The 21,654-nt window shown below is 42.5% G+C and overlaps 1 protein-coding gene across 1 annotated transcript in view; it reads right to left on the reverse strand.

Moving 5' to 3' along the window:
• The window catches only part of tenm1 (teneurin transmembrane protein 1), a 195,744-nt gene that overhangs the window by 81,378 nt on the left and 92,712 nt on the right, over positions 1-21,654 (reverse strand). The window contains exons 6-10 of the mRNA XM_014409889.3: positions 21,284-21,457; positions 10,577-10,779; positions 8,609-8,816; positions 4,451-4,552; positions 1,737-1,931 (exon numbers count right to left, since the gene is read on the reverse strand). Of these exons, the coding sequence (XP_014265375.2) occupies positions 1,737-1,931; positions 4,451-4,552; positions 8,609-8,816; positions 10,577-10,779; positions 21,284-21,457 (882 nt within the window). The remainder of the gene's footprint in view (positions 1-1,736; positions 1,932-4,450; positions 4,553-8,608; positions 8,817-10,576; positions 10,780-21,283; positions 21,458-21,654) is intronic.

Raw genomic sequence — 21,654 nt, forward strand, 5'->3', positions numbered from 1 at the left:
TACAGGTCTTTTTCCTGCTATGCCGAGAATGCCATTTGTTGCTTCCAGGAAAGCCTAACCGATAGCGAAGGTTTAGTGACCGTTTTTCCTGCTTAAGTCAGTCTGAATAGATGTTCTTACCCTCTCCATGAAACGCGCACAGGCCAAATTCTTTCTTGCCACTCTGCGTATATTATACACAGAATCACAATGATACTAAACTGACATTTGCATGCTGAGTATCTTCAATCTGTTTACTGCCACACCCCCCATTTCTCTTTATGAGGAAACACATTTAGCCTGGAGGTGTGATGATTGTTTCAAAAGAGAAAAAAAGAAGGAGAAAAAGAAAAAGCAAGGCCTGAGCAGTCTGTCCTGAAAGATGCATGTATGACAAGGACCATCGGACCTGTCTGCTGCTACAGTTTTTAGATAAGCCAAAACTGGGATATTTGGAAGGAGGTTTTTCTTGAATGTGGGTTTATTATGTGAAACATTAAAAAGTGAAATGTGGTCACGATTCTATAATGTTTGAAACTCGTTTTGTCTTCTGGTTTGAAAAGTGAAAAGGTCACTTATTAAAATATATTATGTCAAAACAGCTAAAGCTTTAGTCTACATGTTTAGAATTAAATGTCTGCAATTTTCCTATTAACATAAATATTATTAGTAGTGGTAGTAGAGCAGTAGTTGTAGCATTAGTAAAGGTGTTTACGTCTCCATCAGCTTTTGTTCAGACTGTCTCTTTGTGAATGCGACACTCTCAGACAGTATTTGAATGTCTAAGACATTATTTACTTTGCCAGTGTTACAAATAGTTACTGTTCAACAACATTTCTTTTTTCTTGGTCTTTCCGAGCCGCATGAACGTGTTTTGAAGTTCTAAAGCTAGACTTCTCATCGTGCTTTACAGTTTGATCTCTCAATAACATTGTTGACATTTGCTTACATTTCACGAGATTCTTACTTTGGTTTGTTGAAATAAAAGGAAAAGAAAGGATAAAAGAAGAATAAGTATTTTTCAATGTGATTTTCCCAACTGGGAAAAAATGTTCAGAAGATGAAGATGGAAACAAAATAGTCACTAATTCACGGTTCAGGTCTGACTTCAGGTTACAAAAATGTTGATTTTTAAAAGATGTGAGCCATTTATAAAATTATTATATTGTGCTAAATCACAACAACTGTCACCTCAAGGTGTTTTATAGTGAAAGTTAAGGACTCTGCAATTATATAGAGTAAGCCCCAACAATCTGATGACCTGCTACGAGCAAGCTCAGTGACAGTGAGAAGAAAAACTCTCTTATAACAGGAAGAACCAGCGAGGGGCATCCTTCTGCTGCAGCCCGATGGGGTCAGGGCAGGAGACACAACAAAATTAAGTTCACTATCATGTTTCTAACTTTGTCTGCCTGCCATGTGGTGCAGCAGGTAAAAAACAGCTGGCTGCTCCAGCTGCAGTGTGGGCGAGGACAAAGGCTGTATGAAGTTCATCCGGGAAAGGAAATTTGCAATTTGGGGATGTAAAAGTGAAAACTGACGAGGGTAAAATGCTCTGCAGAGACTCTCATGGTCTGTCAGTCTGTGGGATCCCTTTAGTATCACACAAAGTCATTTGATCCTTGCTCAATATAAAAATATTGATTAGGGTGGTGTTAAATTCAATTCTTGCTTTTAATAAAAAGAGCAAAGTCATTTGTGTGCAAGTGGAGCCCTTTCTTCTTCTTCTTTTTAGCAGTGTAAACAACAGTTCTTACCTTGTTCACAATTAACACCCTTGTAGGCCGGACTGCATATGCAGATGCCCTGGATGCAGGTGCCGTGGTTGGAGCAGGTGGGATCGATGCACTGACCTTCCTCCACGTTGCACTCTGCCCCCTTCCACCCTTCCAGGCACACGCACCTTCCTTTCTCATACATGCCGTTACCGCTGCACAACACGGGGCATGAATCTGCAACAGGACAAACACAGATTACACTCACATATTCTGTAGTACACCTATGCACAAACACACACACAGTGCTGCAATATATTAGCTGGAAGACCGTGGTAACCTACCGTGAGTGGGGCTACGCTCTCTTATCTCAGTAGTGCGCAGATTCAGCAAATCCTCAAGCAGCCTCTGTCTCCCTGTCTTTTCCTCTCTCTCCCTCACGCACACACACACACACACCTGTACACACGCGCACACACTCCAGCTTATCCCTCACGCTGTTTCAATTTACTCAAGCACCACCTGAGCCTGGCTACCACGGCAACCCAGGAATTGTAGAAAATCCTCCCAACGTCACCTCACTCATTCTGAACGGGCCGTGAAAACAATCGTGAAAACGAAGATTAGGAAAGAGAGCATTAGGGATTTAAAGAATGAGGCAGCGCTATCTCCATGCAGAGATGGAAAGCTGTGTGGCTAATGTAATGACAGGTAGAATAGAAGTCACGCTCGCAGTCAGAGCTCAGGAAGTTCAAATGCATTAAAAAGATGATCCATAGCCATTGCCTTTTTCTCTCGAATAATTTGCAATGAGGGCCTCGTGTGTCCCGTGTTTGTTTGATCCATTGTAAAATCGAACGCTCTGTGCCACACGGTAATAAAATCACACTTCACATTTTACGGCTCGTGCTAAAACTTGCTGTCTAACTTTTTCGAGCAGAGGATATTACAGCACGAGCAAATGAGCAAAGACGGCAGGAGCGTATGAATAAATGATGAGCGTAAATAAATCATAGGAAGTGATATCATATCACCTGTTTCGACACAATGAGACAGATTCAACTACAATAATTTTTACAAAGACTGACTCTTGGGGAGAATGCAGAAGAGGGAGAGAGAGAGGGAGAGGAAATAGAGCATCTGTCCGTGGAGATGCAGAGGGAGGGAGGTAGAGCAAACGGGAGCAAACAAGATCCGGTCAGTAATGAAGACTAGCCAAAAGAGTTCAGCTGCTGATGTCTTCACCGACTTGATACGATGTACGACTTCATGCAGACATGTCACAGTTTATCAGAAATTAAGGGTGGTGCTCACTGAGCTACGGGGAAGGTGTTTATTGAGAAACAACGTTGGAGGAAACGTGAAGGTTTAGAGCAAATCTGTGCAAACCGGAGCCTGTTCACTCCCCATCTACACTATTGTACTCTAATTCACCCAGTAGCCACTGACAAGGTAGCTCTTACTGAAGTAACTAAAACAATTATTTACTTTACTCTTGCTTCAAAAAGAAGAAAGCGTTGAAATTTATTATACTAGTATTAATTATTAATTATATATCAGAATAAAAGCTACAGCTGCATTCTGCCACTGCAAGCTTTTTTCAGACGGCACTGCATCGTGGATCAAAATCTAACTGTACTTTTCTGCATTCATAATTACATAAACTTGACAAGCTGTCCAACATCACTGGCTGAAACCCCCCAAGAAGGGTCAGATACAGCTCTCAGTCCTGGTCTTTGCTGAATTCTTTTTCTATTACTTAAGGACAAGACTTTCAGATGTTATCCATCCGATATGTTCTTTGGTCTGCCACTTCTTTTTCTGTGCTTTTTTGAAGAAAATTGTCCAGTTTACAGTTTACAAACTGCACCATGTCAAGCCTCCAGCTAATAAATCCCCGGGAATCACCTTGTTGGTGCAAAAATGGCATTTTTTCCCTGTCTCATTGTGTTATCTTTGGCATTTTTAGAGATCCAACTACAGAAAAGGAACCAAATCATGTGTTTTTGCTAATAACAAACAGACAGATACTGTGTCTTCTGTGGAGACACAACACTGGTTCATCTCTTGAGTTCGGGGGCTGTTTTATGCTTGAATGACTTGTCGGTCATTGTTAAGTAGCTTAACAAAATGGTCAGGTACAAGGACAGGACTGAAAATGAATGAAAAAGCAGCCGATGTCTAAAAACTATGAAAAAACTTCAGAAAGTCTTCCCCCTCAAAAGCAAAATATACAGAAATAATATAATAATATAAAATCTACAGAAGACTTTTACACAAATGTGTGGTTGTTGGCCATAAAATCACAGAAAACTCCACAGACTGGAAACAGCATTGTTTAGTAAGATATCACACACTCATGTGAAGACAGCATGAGAACAGCAAAAGCCCATTTTGTGCTTGGAAAAACCCTGCATATATGTGTGTATTCATCCGCATGATGAAATAGTACCGTGCAAAAATGTCAGGACTTGCAAAGTTTGCAAAGCAAAAATGACTTTGTAGCTGTTTTGGAACATCACTAAATCTTTATACAAATATATATATATATATATATATATATATATATATATATAGTGAATTACACATTTGTGACAACTTTTAGAAACATTTTCAGCAGAAGTGAACAGGCTCAGGGCTACAAAAAGTCCCTCCAGACTGTGTTGGGAGGCTGGAAAATATGAAAGACGCATTTCTTTTAAACTTGCTCTTTTACTGAAATTAGACAGACAGACAGACAGATAGATATTTCTTACCTTTGGCACAGTCAGGACCCAAGAATCCAGCAAAGCAGTGGCAGTGTCCAGCGACACACTCTCCATTTCCGTTACAGTCTGTGGAGCAGCCGTCCATTGAGTCTGCATACCCACGCGCACAAACAAACACACACATCAGAACATTAAAAGCCAGAAAATAATACAAGAACTTGAAAATATTCTGCATGTAACTCCATAAGCTGACATGGCTCACTGTTATTGAATGAGAGATCTGATAAGCAATGGATGGCTCCCCAGACACAGGGGCTATATTAGATTAGTCTGATCCAGCTGCTATCACTCTCTGGGGAACGGCCAAGCACTCACTTACACTCAGTAGCACTAAGCACATTATACTGCATTACAGGTTGGAAACACGCGGTACGCAAATTTACACACATCAAGGCTTAATCAACAAACTGTTTACACGGGCCGCAGTTTGGAACGAGACTGGAACAACATAAAATCTGACATTGTGAGTGCACGAGTAAGTGGAGAATATACAATGGCGTGTCGCTACAGTAGATGCACTCTGGGCATTGCAAAAGATCAATGTGATGCTTGTTTCTACTAGAGCATTGTCTCATCTGGATGTGTGCGTTTCATCCTATCCCTCTGTAGGCTATGTGCATTTCATCGTAATCCACAATCAGACTTCAAAAGGAAAAACTTCTTTTTTACTCTTCTCCCTTTTTCTCTTATTGATACGTCCATCATGTCAGAGCTCATTCTCCGGGCCCGAGCAGATAGGGGAGATAAAAACGGAGCGCGCTTTCATGATTTTAGAGCATTACAGGAGCCTCGCTCTCAGCTCTGCTCAAGACACAAGTTTCTGGTGAAGAAGAATCAGCAGCTGGCAGAGCTGGGGATTTGAACCATGCTGCAGGTTGTCTCGTGGCAGGCGAGCTCCATCTAAGCTAGATAAAGTAATTAAAATGAGTGTCGAGGATGTCATCCTTTATTTGACCCTGCGCCGTCCTGCTCGCTCTCCTCTGAACAGGGATCGACTCCAGAGTCAAACCGCTGCAGTCCCCTGGCTCGCTCTGCTCAGGGAGCATGGATGACAAATCCTTCAGTGGCACGGCTCACGCACACACACGCTTACAAACACATGCACACAAAGTTATTATGTGACACCCGCCTTGAGGCGCGTGTGACACATGCTAATGAGACAGGCCCTGCCAGTAGCCGGCAGCGCAGCGTTATCCTCCACAGCAGCGCATCACTACAGAAACCAAAGTCATTTTCACCTCCATCACCTGTCATCGTCACACTGATGGAGAGAAGGAGTGGCAATCATCTTCTCTCCCACACAGTCGGGAGAAATCACAAATGTTTCTCTTTCTCACGCTCGGGGGAAGAAAAAAAAGAGCCTCCTATGCACAAATTCCAATATTGACTGTGGCACCTGACACATGTAATGAACAAAAACTCATCTGCAAGGTCACCGAGTTGCTTTTGAATCGGGCGCAGGCGAGCGATCCGTCAGATCTCTCACAAGGCTGCAGGGTTGCAGCAGTGATATAAGCTCTGTATCTTTTCATGTCTCAAACATAAAACTCTCCGTGCAATTAAGAGGTAATGCATAAGAAAGCTATGCCTCTATTTGTTACAGCGTGTATGTGTGTGAGTGTGCACGTGTGTGGGCATTCATGAGACGCCCACTCTCTTCTTTCCACTGACTAAACCCTGGCCAGTTAGAAATCACTCATGCCATAAGTTATTGAAGTTAAATGCTATTATAAAATGGGTGCTTCCAGCCAAGTGATCTGATTGGTCAAATAAGCATTCCAATTGTACTTTATGAGCCCGTAAAGATTCAGCCATGCTTTATGACCCTTGGGCTTTATGAATTTATGAAAAAAAAAAGATGAAATGGCTGATCAGCTAACTAGAAGTATCCAGCCTCTAGCCAACCACCAGTTTTGTTTATCCTCTTTTTTTATTAAAAGTTATGAAGGAAACTTTCCCAGATTTTTTTTCCTTTTTCTTATGGCCATTGTTTTAAAGAGGCAATATTCAAGCACACGTGTGATGGCAGGTGAATAAGCAATTATGTATAATTAACAGCCCTGCAGGGAGCAGCACTCTCTCCCTAAGCAGATTTAAAAAGAAGACGGTGCTGGCAAAGTGGCCTACATGTAAACGTCGGTATCAGCGGAACAGGAAAAAAGGAGCTTTATCCGCATCTGCCGGCATTTTTTACAGCAGAGAATATGTTTGAAAATGCAATCTGACTCTCATAATGGCATCTATTTTGAAATCAGCGTGTACCTTTTCAGTATTTTTTTATGGCATCCATTTATATACCATAGAATCACCAAGATACTGTACGCACACATCGACATGCATTACAGAATCTATATCAGAATTTATGCAGACAATTTTTAGCTGCAAGCAAGTACGATATGACTGTGTTCTGCTCGTGTGTGTGCGTGTGAGATGGCCCGTGAAAGGATGACAGAACAAAATATCTTCCGAACGACAAAGGTCAGTTATCCGCTGACAACACATGTGATTTTAAACGATCGAACCCAACTTGATTCTTTCTTCTTTTCATCTTTTGTTTCCCCCCCAAGATAATGACTACTGTGAACATCCATGACAGGGTTTTCTCTCTCTCAGGTAGCCCCACGTCTCATTACTCTTGCAATCATGTTTTACATCCCAAAGCAACAAGCAATTTTTTTTTTCAAAAACCGCAATCAGCCCCATTTCAGGTATTGTCCTATCATCTTTGTGCTCATATTTTTACTTCTTGTCATACTCCACACTCTATTGATTTCATCTTACTTTATTTATTTATTTTCACGGTCGCTTTTCGCTTATTTATTCTCTCTCGTTTCTTCGATGTATCCAGTTACCACTGGCTGCGGAAAAGCTCAGTTTCCCGACAGAGATCATCTCAATTCTCCCTCCTCTCCTCATCATCAAGGTTCAATTCTCGGTCTACACTATATTGTGTCCCTTATTAGGATTTACCACACAGTGGCTGGGCGGCTTTCATCTTCTGCCTCTGAAAGTAAGCGGTGTCCCGCCGTAACTTCTTTCAGATGTGTAAATAGGCAGTAAAATGATCTTTGACCCCAATCCATTAATATTATTTTTGCCTTTCAAGCTGTATCGCTCGATTAATTGTTTTGAACAACCTCGGCAAACTAAAGGCCGGTAGACTAAGGCCATCTGTTGTTCCTCTGTTTGTTTTTGATTACTAAAGAGAGGCAACAAAAATTCTTCCTGGTTCCTGTTTATCACGAAATATGTGACTGGGGAAAAAAACAGAAAGTCTGGTCTATTCCAGACTTTACAGACAGCACACGTGTCAACAAATGTTTGACAGCTCTGAAATAAAATCTGTGTTTAGCTGTCGCACGCTGTCAGTCATTGTAAAAAAGACTCTGTCAATATGACGATGAAAGATGTCTTCAGTACAATGTTTTGCCTCTGTGGAGCTGTTTACTGATTGGCTTGCAACTTGGGTTTTGAAGGGGTTGTTGATACATATTTAGCCTAAAAGCATCACGTCAGCCACGCATAATGTTCCTGATCATTTCCTGAATAATAGGAAAACCTCGTCATAAGAGACGCGTGAGGAAAAACATCCCAAAATATAGACTTTTTTTTCATGGAGGGTCGCTCACGATATGCGTGTGAGTGTATTAACATGGAAATTACCAAGTTGCTCCATGGCATTACTGTGCTACTACATTTCCCAACACTTTTTTTTTTTGGTTATTTCAACACTGTATTCTCTTAAGGACTACTGGGCAAAGTGGGAGTGAAGAAACTGCCCTGGTAATTATCCACTTGTCTATATTCAGCCACATACTCTTGCATTATTCACATCCTTCAATTTACACTGCCATCCGTGTGTGTCATAGTAATGAGCTGCAGTTAGCAAGCCCTGTCATTACTACAGGAGCTGTCCTCCCCTTTCTAACGGCTGTCTCTGCCATGCCAAACTCACTCGCATAATAGGAAAAGTTCCCTTCAAATGTCAATGAGTTTCACACCACTCTTGACCATGTCCTTACATGTCTGCATATCCGCAGATAAAAAGGAAGACAGAACGAGAGAGTGAAGCAGCCCTGAGACGTTATCAGAGGAACACATGTAAAGCAAGACAAATACAGAAGAAAAAAAGCTAATCCTCCTCACCTATGGGAGTGCTGTGGAGTAACACCTGCTCCAGGTTGCGGCCGTCGTTGTAGAGAGCCAGGTGCCAGGTGCCGGGGTCCATGTACTCGATGAAGCCTGTTTCTTGGAGGCCGCTCAGTAGCAGGCCTTTGGGAGCTTTGGCAGCTGAGACGGGATCAGTCAAGGACCTGGGCAGGGCCTTCCCATCCAGCAGTTTTACAAAGTCAAACTGAATACAACACAACCAGGAAACAGCATTATCAACCAGTCTGAAGGAAACAACAGCAACAAAAACAACATGGGAATTCGCAAAAGCTACATAAAGCCAACAGAAATGAGCGAGGCAAACCTTGTGCAGTGGCGTGTGGCTGTTGTTGGGCTAGCTGCGTGAATGCTATTAGAAAACTGGGTGGATACAAGAAATTGGGGAGTAGAATTCATGATGCGCATATCAAATGTGAATCCAGAGGCCAAAGGAAAGGAGGAATGCTTTTTTTCAGCCGCATCTCCCTTTTCTACCAGACGTGTTCCACAGCAGCTGGCTCAAAAACTTGACATGCTGCTAATAGCATGGGCACACTTTACCACCCAGGTTTTCAGTGGAGCAGACTATTATTTCATCTGTCTTAACCTTTTCGTGCTTCTTTCTCTCCCTCTTTAACTTCCCCCACCACTCTCATCTCCTCTCTCTCCCTCCCCTCCTATCCATCCTCAAACCTCCTTGAACTAGCAAGCACTCGCTGAGTCTTATTTCCCCTGAGGGCTGTGTGTCACACTAGTGTCAAAAACAGCTAATTAGACCTCTTCATGCAGGCGAGAGCAGGGGCGCACTGATGTTAAAAAGCAGATGACTCAGTGTGTGTTGTATTTTTGTCTGTATCTGTGCGTCTTGAATGGCACAATGCTGTTCTACACTTTGCACGATACGAGACGCTAACATCAGCGTTTTCTTCACGAAAAACCGAGTGCATCCGTACTTTTTAGGGTGCCCGTGCGCCGTTTTAGAAAGACACGTGTCCATGTGGGGAGAATTGCTTTGTCCTCATGTTTTGTTTGTTTTCTTAGCTGGAAAATTAGCATCATATTCAGTATGAGAAAAACACGCACGAGTCTAGAGAAGAAAAAAACATCAGTTTTCCATCAGCAACTCTAACACTGTGTTTCAATACAGCTGAACTCACAATTTAATTGATCTGATTTACATTTTTTTCTCTTTGTGTTGTCAGAACAAGTTTAAAGCAGTGATTTTTTTTGGTTCATGGTTCATGAATGCTACCTGTTAAACAGGCAGACAGCAAATTCATGCTCTGCTGCAGTCAGTTATCGATTTAACTGTTTTTGTTTGTTCTAACACATTTGCCTCACAAAACATGAATAAAAGCAGTTTATGGACATCTGTCTCCACACAAATCGGCGTTTGTACTGAAAAGAACAAAATGCAACTTCCACCTCTTTTAGGACAAGAAATCCAGAGACATCAAAATGGAGACAAAGTAACAGCGAATCCAAAAAACCAAAACAAAACCTATTCCAGCTGTCAGATTGGATGAAAATGTGCTTGCTGTAATGCTCTGTCTGGCTGAATGAGCACACTGACAAAGTTTGAGATTGGGAAGAACAAAGATGTTGATAAATAAAGAGATGTGGTTTTAGAGGAAATCCACAAAAAAGACAGCCAGTGTATCACAATAGAAGTTTTTAAAAAGACTTTCAAACTAAAATAATTTCTCATGTTTAAATATAAAAAAAAGCATTGTGTGTCGTGTGTGTCTAGAGCATCCTGGAGTATCAGGAGTTCTGGATCAAAGAATATAATGTAATCGTGTTCAAATAAGTGCTTAACACTCCTCACCGCTGAATATTGCCTCAGTGTAGATGCAAGGACAAAGTGGAGAGAAATAGGTGCATTAGCGTGGATGGGATCTGTAGCAGCTGAAGCAAACATGCCCATCTGGTGAACAGCACGCTACGACATGGGGCCTTCTTTACCTGAGTGTGTGTAGGCGGTATGTTCCTGCGCCCATAGACCCCCAGCAGTGCGTTGTGTGAAAGAGAAAGATTGAACTTGATGTAGGTCGGATGGTGCACAGTTATATGAAACCTCCAAAAAAGTCCCGGCGGGATTGCCTGGCTCTGCTGAGTCCCGATGTCGACCTCGCCACGGTCGATGGCCCGGCCTCGCACCCACTTTTCTGTAGGCAAAAAAATAAAAAAATTAAAAAAATCACACAGGTGAGGCCGCTAAAGACACACGCTGCAGATTTATCAAGGCGGACAGGCTGTCGTATTCAGTATCAGAGGGAGCAATTAATAACCAACCTGATGTCCTCAAACATCAGCGTGATCAGCCGCTGCACTAATGAAGCGAGACTGAATAGATGTCAGGAATGACTGAGCGGTGGTGAAAATCCTGCTTTTCAAGAGACCATGCTTTGGCAGGCCTTTGGATAGACTCTGCATAAAGATGAACTGCTTTAAAAAGGAAGTGTTTTGTCTGAGAGCTGTCTACTGGGGCTTTGTCGTGTGCTATATTAGCATCTTCTAACAAGAAAGAAAGTCTGTGTGTGTGTGTGTGTTAGTGTGAAAGAAGAGAGAGAACGAGAGAGAGCGAAGGATGAGAAAAAGTGAGGAGGGCACATGCACGCATTCACAAACAGCGTCACACAGATAGTGTCTTGAGTGAGAGTGTGTCTTTGTCTGTGAAGAGAATAGGTCTTTCCAACAGTCCCCTGGCCATCAGCTCCTCTTCTCTCCATAAGCCTTTATCAACCACCAGGCCCAAGTCTTTTGTGTTGGGGAGCAGGCAAGGCTCTCCAGCCCTCTGTGTGTCAGCCTTTATGTAGAGATATATCTCTGCTTCTAAACTAAGATGGAGGAAATATGGTGACAGAGGGAAGCCAGCCGATCGTTACGGCCACAAAGGCAGAAGAACAGTTGGGGCAGATTCATGGACGAGCCGGCTCGCTCTCAATCCATAATGCCTGCTGCTTTACCACTCCATTATGGCGACACCATACATGCCTGCAGGCCAGCCGACATATATCACACGTACTGTCAGAGCGAGGGAGGCGGAGGTACTCATCTTGCTATGCTAGCAGAAGCTAAAGCGATGGGAATATTTATTAGTCCGTTGGTCATTCCAGCTCTTTATTGCAGACCTCTCAGTACCTACAGCTGTTAAGTTTTACACAGATATTCATGACGATCGGAGAAAAATTCTGGGTCTGATGATCGTTTTGTCTTTCCAGCTTATCACGCCATGAAGCTGACATTTGTGGTTTTGCTTGAAATGTCACATCAACTTTTCTTCTCTACTCTCGTCACCAGGTCAGTTCGCCTTGGGTTAATCAGCAAACATGCTACCCTGCTCCAACTACACAGCCGGATATCTGCACACAAATGTTAGACAAAAGGTGCATCCATCCGTCTATCCATCTCCTACTAAGGGTCATCACAGGGTGACAGGTACTACCTGGACAAGTCGTTTCCCTTTTCTATAAAGCAAAGACAACAAGTTTGCAGTATGTTGAAAATGCCTAAGCAATGCATTTCTTGCTCAAAGCACTACTGTGCATGCATCTCTAGTATAGCTGTGGCACCTGCAGACTGGGAGATTTCAGCAATCTCAAGCCAACATAGATCAAATAAACTTAGGTACGACATCAAGTTGAGTTATGCGGACCGCACAATTGATGAAACTTACAGAATCTTAGGCCACAATGAACGGTCACAATTCCCTGGCTGTTTCTTTCCATGCCTAACGGAGTCATAATAACATCTGGAGACACATCATACAAACGTGGCTTCTGCCGCCACGACTCATTGCTGGAATTCCAAACACTTCATTTTCCACATTTTACCTCCATTCATTCCATTTCTTTTGGTGTTTTTTTTTTCTCCTTTACAATTTGTGCCAGTGTGCCAGTGTCAAAGTTGATCAGTGTGTGTTATCTAATACTGCATTCCTATCTGGTTGGTTAGTGGACGTGACGATGCCAACACTTTGGCAGGCCATCTGTAGCAGCGAGATTGTGGAAAGGGTCAGCTTTGAACCTTAACGCGAGACAAATATCTTAGAGCCAAGACTAAAAGACATTCACAGCTCACTCGTCAAATCACACACAGTGAATACTTGAATTTCAGTGAATTTTAAAAATTGTGCAAATGAATGCCAAAAGATCATACATCATCTCTTTCTACCCTTCTATCTCATTTAGGCAACACTTGAAAAGAAATAATAAAGTGATTAATTCGGTAACGCGCTTAACCAGTGCGACGAGAGGGAAAAAAAGGGACAAAACGATGAGATTGGGACGAGAACAAAAACAGTTCAAAAAGATTTTTGAATGAAAGTAAAAGCAAAAGCAAAAAAAGAACCAACCCACACACACACTCACAGACAGGTGTCTGTATGAGGCATAAATTGTTCCCGCACTAAAATCTCTACCAAACCGAACAAAAGCAGCTTGGCCAAACTAAAGTATGCATTCATGCATTCCTGCCGAGTCTACCTCAGCAGTCTATTCCTTTTAATGCTAATCCTCACTTCTGCGCCTCGCCACAAAAATATAAAGGCCAGCAGAGGGATGGATGTCCCGAGGAAAGCAGTCTTTTATTCAGCACTACATGAATAGGACATGAATAGGGCATGGCAGTTGGCGGAACACTGGCAGGCAGGCAGGCGCACAAGCAGGCTGACTGGCAGGCTGGCGGGCAGATGAGCAGGACTGACGCTAATTACTGTACAGTGCTTCTCCAAGTGTGATGCAACAAGGGGACAGAAAGCGGCACTCAGGTCAGCCACAAGGAAGGGTGGTAGGGAGATGGGGGAAGCAGGGGAGATGTAAAAGGGAGGGAGGGGGGAGCACATATGAGAGGACCATGCTCATTGACGAGTTGGCTGTGTCGAGTTACAACTGCTGATGCAAGAAAGAAGAAAAACCCTCCTTGCATCTCTCTCTCCCTCCCTCCCTCTCTCTCCGTCTGTCTCAGCACGTAGAGAATAATACTGCAGCTCCAGTAAAACCAGGGGAGAGGATCGAGGCATTTTTGGGAGTCCCACAGAAACCAGACGGCTCACATGGTGACCGGGGGCTCCTAGAGCCGCTCAGATTACTTCTGTCAATCAGTGTGTTCCAGCCGTGTGTCTCAGCACAAAACCTGAGCCCACTCTTTGAAAAGATCTTTCAAAACAGCAAATCTGTGTTTATTCCTATCTGGCAGACATAAAGAATACAAGCTTAAACAAGATGATATGCAAACTGGGAGGCAAAAATTCCTTCGCACCTTGCTATCTCGTGGCTTTAATAACAGAAAAGCAGCTTGAAATTCACACTTGCTATCGGCGGCTTGGAATAAGAGTAAAAATACAACAGCGTCGCATAAGCCTCCTTTTATCATTAGTTGGCAGGGGAAGAAAAAAATTGGAATATTTGAAAATGTTGAGCCTGTTTAAAGGGCAGATAAAAGCGTTGCATTGCTCATTCATGTCTACCATCAACATGGCCTTGATGGGAATGATGAATTGGTAGTGGGTCAGTCTGACATAACCAACATAGGGAGCATTATAATAATGATGATGCTGCCTCAGCCAATTATACTGGTTGTACACATCGTGCTTCTAATGCCCCCACTGACACTAGTCGCACACAATATGCAAACACATGTACACAATGCAATATTTTCTGCTAAATTAGCCCTTGAAAATGTTCCCAGGCCGCAGGACATCTGGATCAGGACGGCTTTACAATTGAACTCTTAACCTTTCCCATTTCTAATGACTCGCTAACACCTCCACATTGTCCTCCTTCACCCCCGTCTTTGCAAAGCACGTGCTTCCAAAAGTTAGTGTGAGTTTGCCTGCCCATCCATCTGAATGTGCTGTGTGTCTCTGAGTGTGTGCGTGTGGGTGCACCAGGCCAATGAAGGAACGGAACTACATTAGGACTTGGGACACAAGGTCTAATTAATTTCTCTTGCCTACGGGTTATTCAGGTAAAACAATTACACCTGTAATCTATTTTCAAAGGAACTAAACTGTCTTTGCAATTAATTTTATTATCCCTCAGATTCTAATGAAGCAGAGAACAGACTAAAAAGTGCAGCCAGGGTCTTGGTGACGGGACACGTCTGAGGGGACTGGAATTGTGTGTGTGTGTGTGTGTGTGTGTGTGTGTGTGTGTGTGTGTGTGTGTGTGTGTGTGTGTGTGTGTGTGTGCGCACGTCAATACTGATGCGTAGGTCTGTGTCTGAATCTCACACATATTGGTGCAGACAACATTAATAGCGTTCCAAATGCAAGAGAGATTGAGTTTGCCGCAGGATGAATAAAAATATCACAATGGGCAAGGTCTCTATAATTACTTGGATTCAATTAAGGGCCTTTTGAGCAGGTGGCTTAATAAGCTTTCAGCCGCCTCTCTCCACTGTGCAGCCTAATGAGTGTCAGTCAGAGTCAGGAGAAGATAATGCTCTTGGCCTTAGGCCCTTCCATTACGCTCTCTTCCTCACCTTCTACCATCAGACCCCAGGCTACGTGTGTGACAGACACATCTGGCCCTTAGCAAACGCACCCACTGCACGACACATGCATTGTTACACACGTAATATGTGTTGTGTCAATTGGAACGTGGATAAAGTACCTACAGATTATTTTTCTTCAAGCTTTACCTGTGTAGTCTGGGTGCAGGTCTAGAGGCTTAACTACTGTGATGCATTTTGAAAATTACTTGTAAGTATCTTAAATTACCCCTCTTGGATATTTATGTCCAAAAAAGTAGAGCACAAGGTCGATGCAACTTTGTGTAACAAAACAGGCTTCCTTCTCTGTAGTGTTTTTTACACTTTGGTACATCACTTTGTCATTTTTATGAAATATTTGTATCTAATATGTTTTCCAAAATTTTACTAATAAACTACTAATAAAGATACGTGAAGAGATATTTTTACCTGCTTAATAAAAATATGTATTTCCTTAACAAATGTGCTTATATCATGCTATGCTATTAGATTGTTAATGCTGATGCATATGTAAATAGTGTTTGAATGTAGGAAAAAATCAAGGCAAAGCTACTTTAACTGCTTTTTAAAATTGTATCTTCCCAGTTTTTCCTGCGCAGAGGAACTCGAAGGTTTGTTCCAACAAAAGCCAAAGAAAAAAAGAAACAAAACTCCAGCACTGTGCTCAAATGATCTATTTTTAAACCAGTATTGTTGTTAGGGATTTAACTGACAAGCATAATCAAAATGTGGTCAGAAACAACAGGAAAATACTCATGTTTCTGTCAACTAAGGTACAAGACTCATTCACTTCAGTGAAAGCAGACTCATCATGTTTGTGTGAGGAGACGTTCCCCAAAGGCACATTCTGAGTCAGGAATATGATATTGTTGGTTGGTTTAACAATTCACTGTGGCATGTGGCATGTAATGTAATTTTAATCTGCAAGGAAGCTGCTAATTAAACGCATTAATAACTGCATTAACAGGACTGTGCAAAAGTCTCAAGCCACCCCTAATTTCTTTATATTTTGCTGGGATGGTGGGAAATAGGTGCATACATACAGAGATTGCTTAATTCATAATAAACTCTCTTAGGCAGCTTTCTTGTTATTTCTTTAAGCAGTCTTAAGGAATAGTTCTTCAGGCTTCTTGAAGGAAATTCAAAGCTCTTCTTTGGATGTTGGCTGCATTTTGTTCTCTACAAAGATGATCCCACACTGCTTCAATAATGAGTCTGAGCTCTGGGGAGGCCAATCCATGACTGATTGTGTTTTTCTATCCAGGTATGCTTTTGCTGCATTGGCAGTGTTTTTGGCGTCACACTGAAAAATAAAACTTTCCACTGTACCGCATGCTGTATCATGGCGACAGTACTTTTTCGACATTCACAATTCCATCAATTTTTAAATATCCCCAACACCACTGGCTAAAACACAGCCCCAAACCATGACAGAGCCTCCACCACATGACATCTGACCTCCTCCATACTGATGATTATTTAAACCAAAACTACTCTGGATTCATGACTCCATCAGACCTGTTGGCACTGATTCAGTCCAGTTCCTGTGTAATTCGGCATACTTCTCTCTCTGTTTCTCATCCTGAAGAAAGGCTTCTTGACAGCCACCCTTCTACTGAGACCATTTCTGATGAGGCTTTAGTGAACAGTAGTATTAACTGAAGTGCCAGATCTCTCAGGTCCTGTATTAGGTCTTTGCTGGATTTTTTCTATTTCTTTAGGATATCGATTTCACATACCGTTCATCTGCTACAGATGTTTTTTTTACACTATCATTTCTTTTATTCGTTTGTCCTCCAGTTGCCAAGTTTCCTCATTTTTAAGGGCACACTGCACACTATTGTATGCCAAACTTTTTTATTCTGTCAGTTTTCATAGAAAAATAAGGAAATGTGTTGTTTTTGCAACAGGCTGCCAGTAACAAAGTAGCTTAACAAACAAAACTGAACTGAAAATAAGTAAAAAAGCAGCCAATGTCCAAAGAAAAGCTTTAAAGGACCTTCACAAAGCATGGAGAACTATTCCTCTAGACGCCTTGAGCAATAGCAAACAAAAATTTAAAAATCAAAATATAATGACTTGATGGGTGGCTCAATACTTTTGTACAGTGCACCAGTATCAAATGGAAACAGTTGAATAAAGTTCTTGTTTGACCACCTTTTGACCAGCTTTGAGTTTATTTTATTGTTTATTTTACAATTGATGTCAGAGCCTGTGGCACATACTACTCAAATGTCAAAAGTTCCTGCTCTTGACAAAACGTGACATGTATACTGTAAACACTGGCTGTAGTTTGAAATTATGTTTCATTTCCTCCGATATTTCTGGATGAGATGTTTTGAATGCCGGCCGCCTAACAGACAGACATGCCGCTGCTGTTAGGCTTTCTCAACTTGAGGCGCTCAAGCAGGGGGTTCACTAAGTGATCCATACTCTCTCTGCGTGTGTGTCTGTGTGAACGTGGGCGTGTGCGCATGTGTTACATCCTGAGACTGTATCCCAGCGTGAGAAAATCAATGAGACCAGTGTAACAGGGACCAGTCCATAAGCATTTGCACACACGCGCACGCGCTCACCTCTGCGCCACACACATTCGCTCTGCTCGCACCCGCGCGCAACATCAACACACTTTCTTACTCTTGTGGACACATGCGGACTGCTCGGCCTCACTTCCCTCCACTCTCTCTGCACGCAGTCTAGAATATTGATGTGCTCTTTAAGAGCCCTTCTCTCTGTCTCTGTCACATTTCATCCATCTACACACAATTTTCCAACCACACCATCAGGCAGAGTGAAAACAATTCGGCACTAACTCAGGAGTTTATACAATCATCACATAGGCTCAGATGGCATTCCACAAGCTCCATATTTCATCATCTCCACATTATAATGAGGCAACGCGCCGCTCTACTGTATGTCACTTTGTATCATTTCATATCGTTAATACATCCGACGTTGCACATTGAGTGAAATATTACTCTCAAACTCTGATGTACTTCATTAAGGAAGGGATTCCACCGACAAAAAAATTCTGTTCTGGGCACATCTGCTTTCATGTACGCCAGAAGAGTTTCCATTAATGTGTGTGTGTGTGTGTGTGTGTGTGTGTGTGTGTGTGTGTGTGTGTGTGTGTGTGTGTGTGTGTGTGTGTGTGTGTGTGTGTGTGAGATGGCCATCTCTAAATGCCCTTACCCTCGCTTGTTTGATATAAAAACAGAGAAGAGATAAGGGAAAGGCGGTGTGTTTGTGAGCACACATTCATGCATGCACATCAGCGCGAGGTTGGGTATCATGGGGCGAGTGGCAATTACTGTAATACTAATTAGAGAAGCTTTTATGTGTGGTCGGCTTAGAGGGGCTGCTGGTGATCTCTGGAAACTGCAGGAGAGATAGCGTGAAGAATATAAAACAGCACGCGCGGCTTGACGAGACGCTAGCCATACGCGCATGACACAACATGTCAATTAGCATCAAGCATGGTGGCGCGGGCCGCCTCATAAGGTGGATTAGAAGTCTTGCGGCTCCGGATTCTGATTTCGGAGTGGAGCCAACAAATCATCTTTATGGCATTGAAGTTGACAGAAAAACAACAACACTAAAAATACATGAACGACAATACAAGAAGATTACTACCTTCCAATCATTCCGCCAAGCTCGTTTCATCTCTCCCTACTGTCTCATCAGTTTATATCAAAACAAGCAGAAACTGATGACTATCCTCCAATCAGCCGCCTCAGCTATCTTCATGCTCCCACTGTTACTTGTGTTCCTTGTGTTTATAGCAGCGTGTTAGGCTAAGACAATTTATTCCGAATTAAAAAAACTGAACATTTTGCATCTTGTTGTTCTTTGAGTTTCTTTTTTTTTTGGTGGTTTGCAGACAAGTTGTGAAAGCTTCTTCTAAGATGTTTAAGGAATTTGCTACTTTAATGACAGCAATTCTTTTTTAGCTTCATCGTGTATCCGTCCCTTGCCCCCTTATCTCTCTCTATCCTTTCCATTCCTTCCCTCGCCATCGTTCGCGGTGTAATCTAGGGGATTGTGTGGTCTCTTGGTGTGAGAGGTGATGGGTGCAGCAGGATGAGCGTGATAATCTGCCACACTGGATTACAGCCTAATCTCTAATCTCCCTGGCCCTCCTCTGCCTGGGGACCACCTCCACCGTGCCAATTTTATTAATCTGAGCCCCCTGCATCAACAGCTTAGCTTTGCCCATTTTGATTTCCCAGCTTTCACGGCGCATATAAAGCAATAAGAGCTGAAACAATAGATTGTTGTGACGCAACACTCAGAAGTGAATTCCACGACCCCTGCGTGCTCTATTGGAGGATTTAGATACTGATGAGAGCGTTAATCCTCCGAATGTGAGGATTCATCAAGAATAGTTGCTTCAGGGATGTCCCAGGTTGCCTAAATTGCAGCGAGTTGCAGTTTTGCCTCGCACGTTTTCTGTGTAAGCGCTGAACGTGGGCTCCGACAGCCTCCGATGTAATATCCATCAGAATCACACCAACCATGAAGGTTGCTCTGTCCTGTCTGACTTCATGACCTGAGACGCTCACAATTAATGTCCCATATCCTGGGGTTAAACTGGTGTTAGTAATTCCTCTGGCTAGTTGGGAGAAGGCAGAGTGGAGAAAAGCAATTCCAGTCACGTAGCAGGAAAAAGAAAACGCGATTAACCAGTTTCCTAGCCTTTCTAAAAAATGAGTAATCAGAGTAAGGCTTATCTCTGGACTAATGTCTCTCTATTGTATTGGATCATTAGTTGTGGGAAGAGTGTTATTTACGAAGCCAGGGACTTAATGCACTAGAAGCTGATTGAAATTTGTAGACCTGTACCTGAAGATCCGAATATAAGTGCATGTGTTTGGTGTATGTGTTTGGTGCATCTTCAGTTTTCACTCTTCAGCAACTCTTTGTACTCGTTTTAGCCTCTGCAGCAACACAACATGACAGGCTTAATCTTTGGCTTATGTGTATGGTGTTTGTAAAAGTGTGATTAAAACATTACATGTCATTGTTCAATATGTTTAGTTTGCAGAAGTTAATGGATCCTAATTGAAGTCTCAGCTGTGGTTCACAGCATCATCGAAGAGAAACAACTAGAATCCTCTTAAGCTATGGTGCACAATTTGCCGTGGTCCAAAAGTAACCGGGACACTAAGTGGGCAGATGTGTCTCATTTTTTTGATCAATAATTCATGCCTAAAAGAGCTGCCATGTGGCTGAAAGTTGACTGAAAGTTGCCATTTATGCAGAGGTGATAATATGAGGAGTAGAGTGGAGCCATGCAAATGAAGGACATAATACCAGGACTCGCACAAAAGCACAAATCTATCAGAGCACTATCACAGGTACCATCAAAACCAACAGCTGGCCTCCTTCCAGAAAACCAGGTGCACCCAGCAAAAGTAAAAAAAATGGCAAACAGCATGAAGAAGTCTGCATGAAGAAGAAAAACTCATTTATGTCTCTGCAGCCCGTCAAGAGCGCTCTCCAGGATTTAGGCAAAGATTCAACAGTTATCCAAAGACAACTTCATGTGCATAATTTTTTAACACATTCCTCTCCTGTCTCAAAATTTGGCATGTACATTACTCATAATCCATTTGATGAGTCGGGTGTGTTACACATGTAAAGGCTTGTAGCCTTGAGCTGACAACCTAAAGCAAAGATGAGGAGCTCTCTGCAAAAGTCTGCAGAACTTCGAAGCTACAACGCAGACAGTTTTTAAAAACATTGTCAAAATGAAAAGTCCCAGCTGACTAACATCGCATAAGTCTGGTTAAAGACTGACATGAAGGTAAGTCCAGAGCAACTCTGAAGGGGTGGTTTTCCATGGAAACCTGAAATATGAAGGCCCCGAAAATAATTCCGATTTGTCAAAATACGCTCTTATTGGGCATGCTTAATGAAATAGTCAAAAATGCTTTCCTTGCCTTTTTGCTTGCAAAAATGTCGATAGAAAGAAAAAGAAAACAGCCAGGCACAGATAAAGAAAAATGAAGTGAAGCACTCGAAGTCATCACTTATGTTTTTAGTCAATACATTTAATACAAATTTTTCAAGCTGCTGTATTACATTTGTTTTGTTGTTACTAACGGGCAGATCCTGTCAGTGGCTGAGTGCAGAACATCTGTTATTACAGTGTACACTGTGTGCGTGTCAGCTCACCTCTGTCACCACTGTGTGTGTTTTCAGGGTTGAGCGTGTCCAGCAGGTGGACGGAGCTCGTCGGTCTGGTTTTGCTGCGGTCCTCTTGTTGATGGTCTGCTGAGCTCAGGCCATTCTCATACAGCTGGCTCTCACCGTGACGCAGATGCCAGGTCAAACCTAACAGGTGGACCGCTACACACACACACACACACGCAGATTGGCAGCCAAGGGTAAAGAAAAGAAAACAGACAGAGGAGATCATTATTCAAAACATGCAAGAGGGGTGTGTCTGAATCCTTTTTTTAATGCCCATCTTAGAGCACTCACTCGCTTTATGTGCTTATTAGCGTCCGGCAAAGCAAAGGACAATTAGAAAACACGCAGAGAAG

This window comes from Maylandia zebra, linkage group LG2 (assembly GCF_041146795.1).
Source record: "Maylandia zebra isolate NMK-2024a linkage group LG2, Mzebra_GT3a, whole genome shotgun sequence".
In the NCBI taxonomy this organism is placed as follows: Eukaryota; Metazoa; Chordata; class Actinopteri; order Cichliformes; family Cichlidae; genus Maylandia; species Maylandia zebra.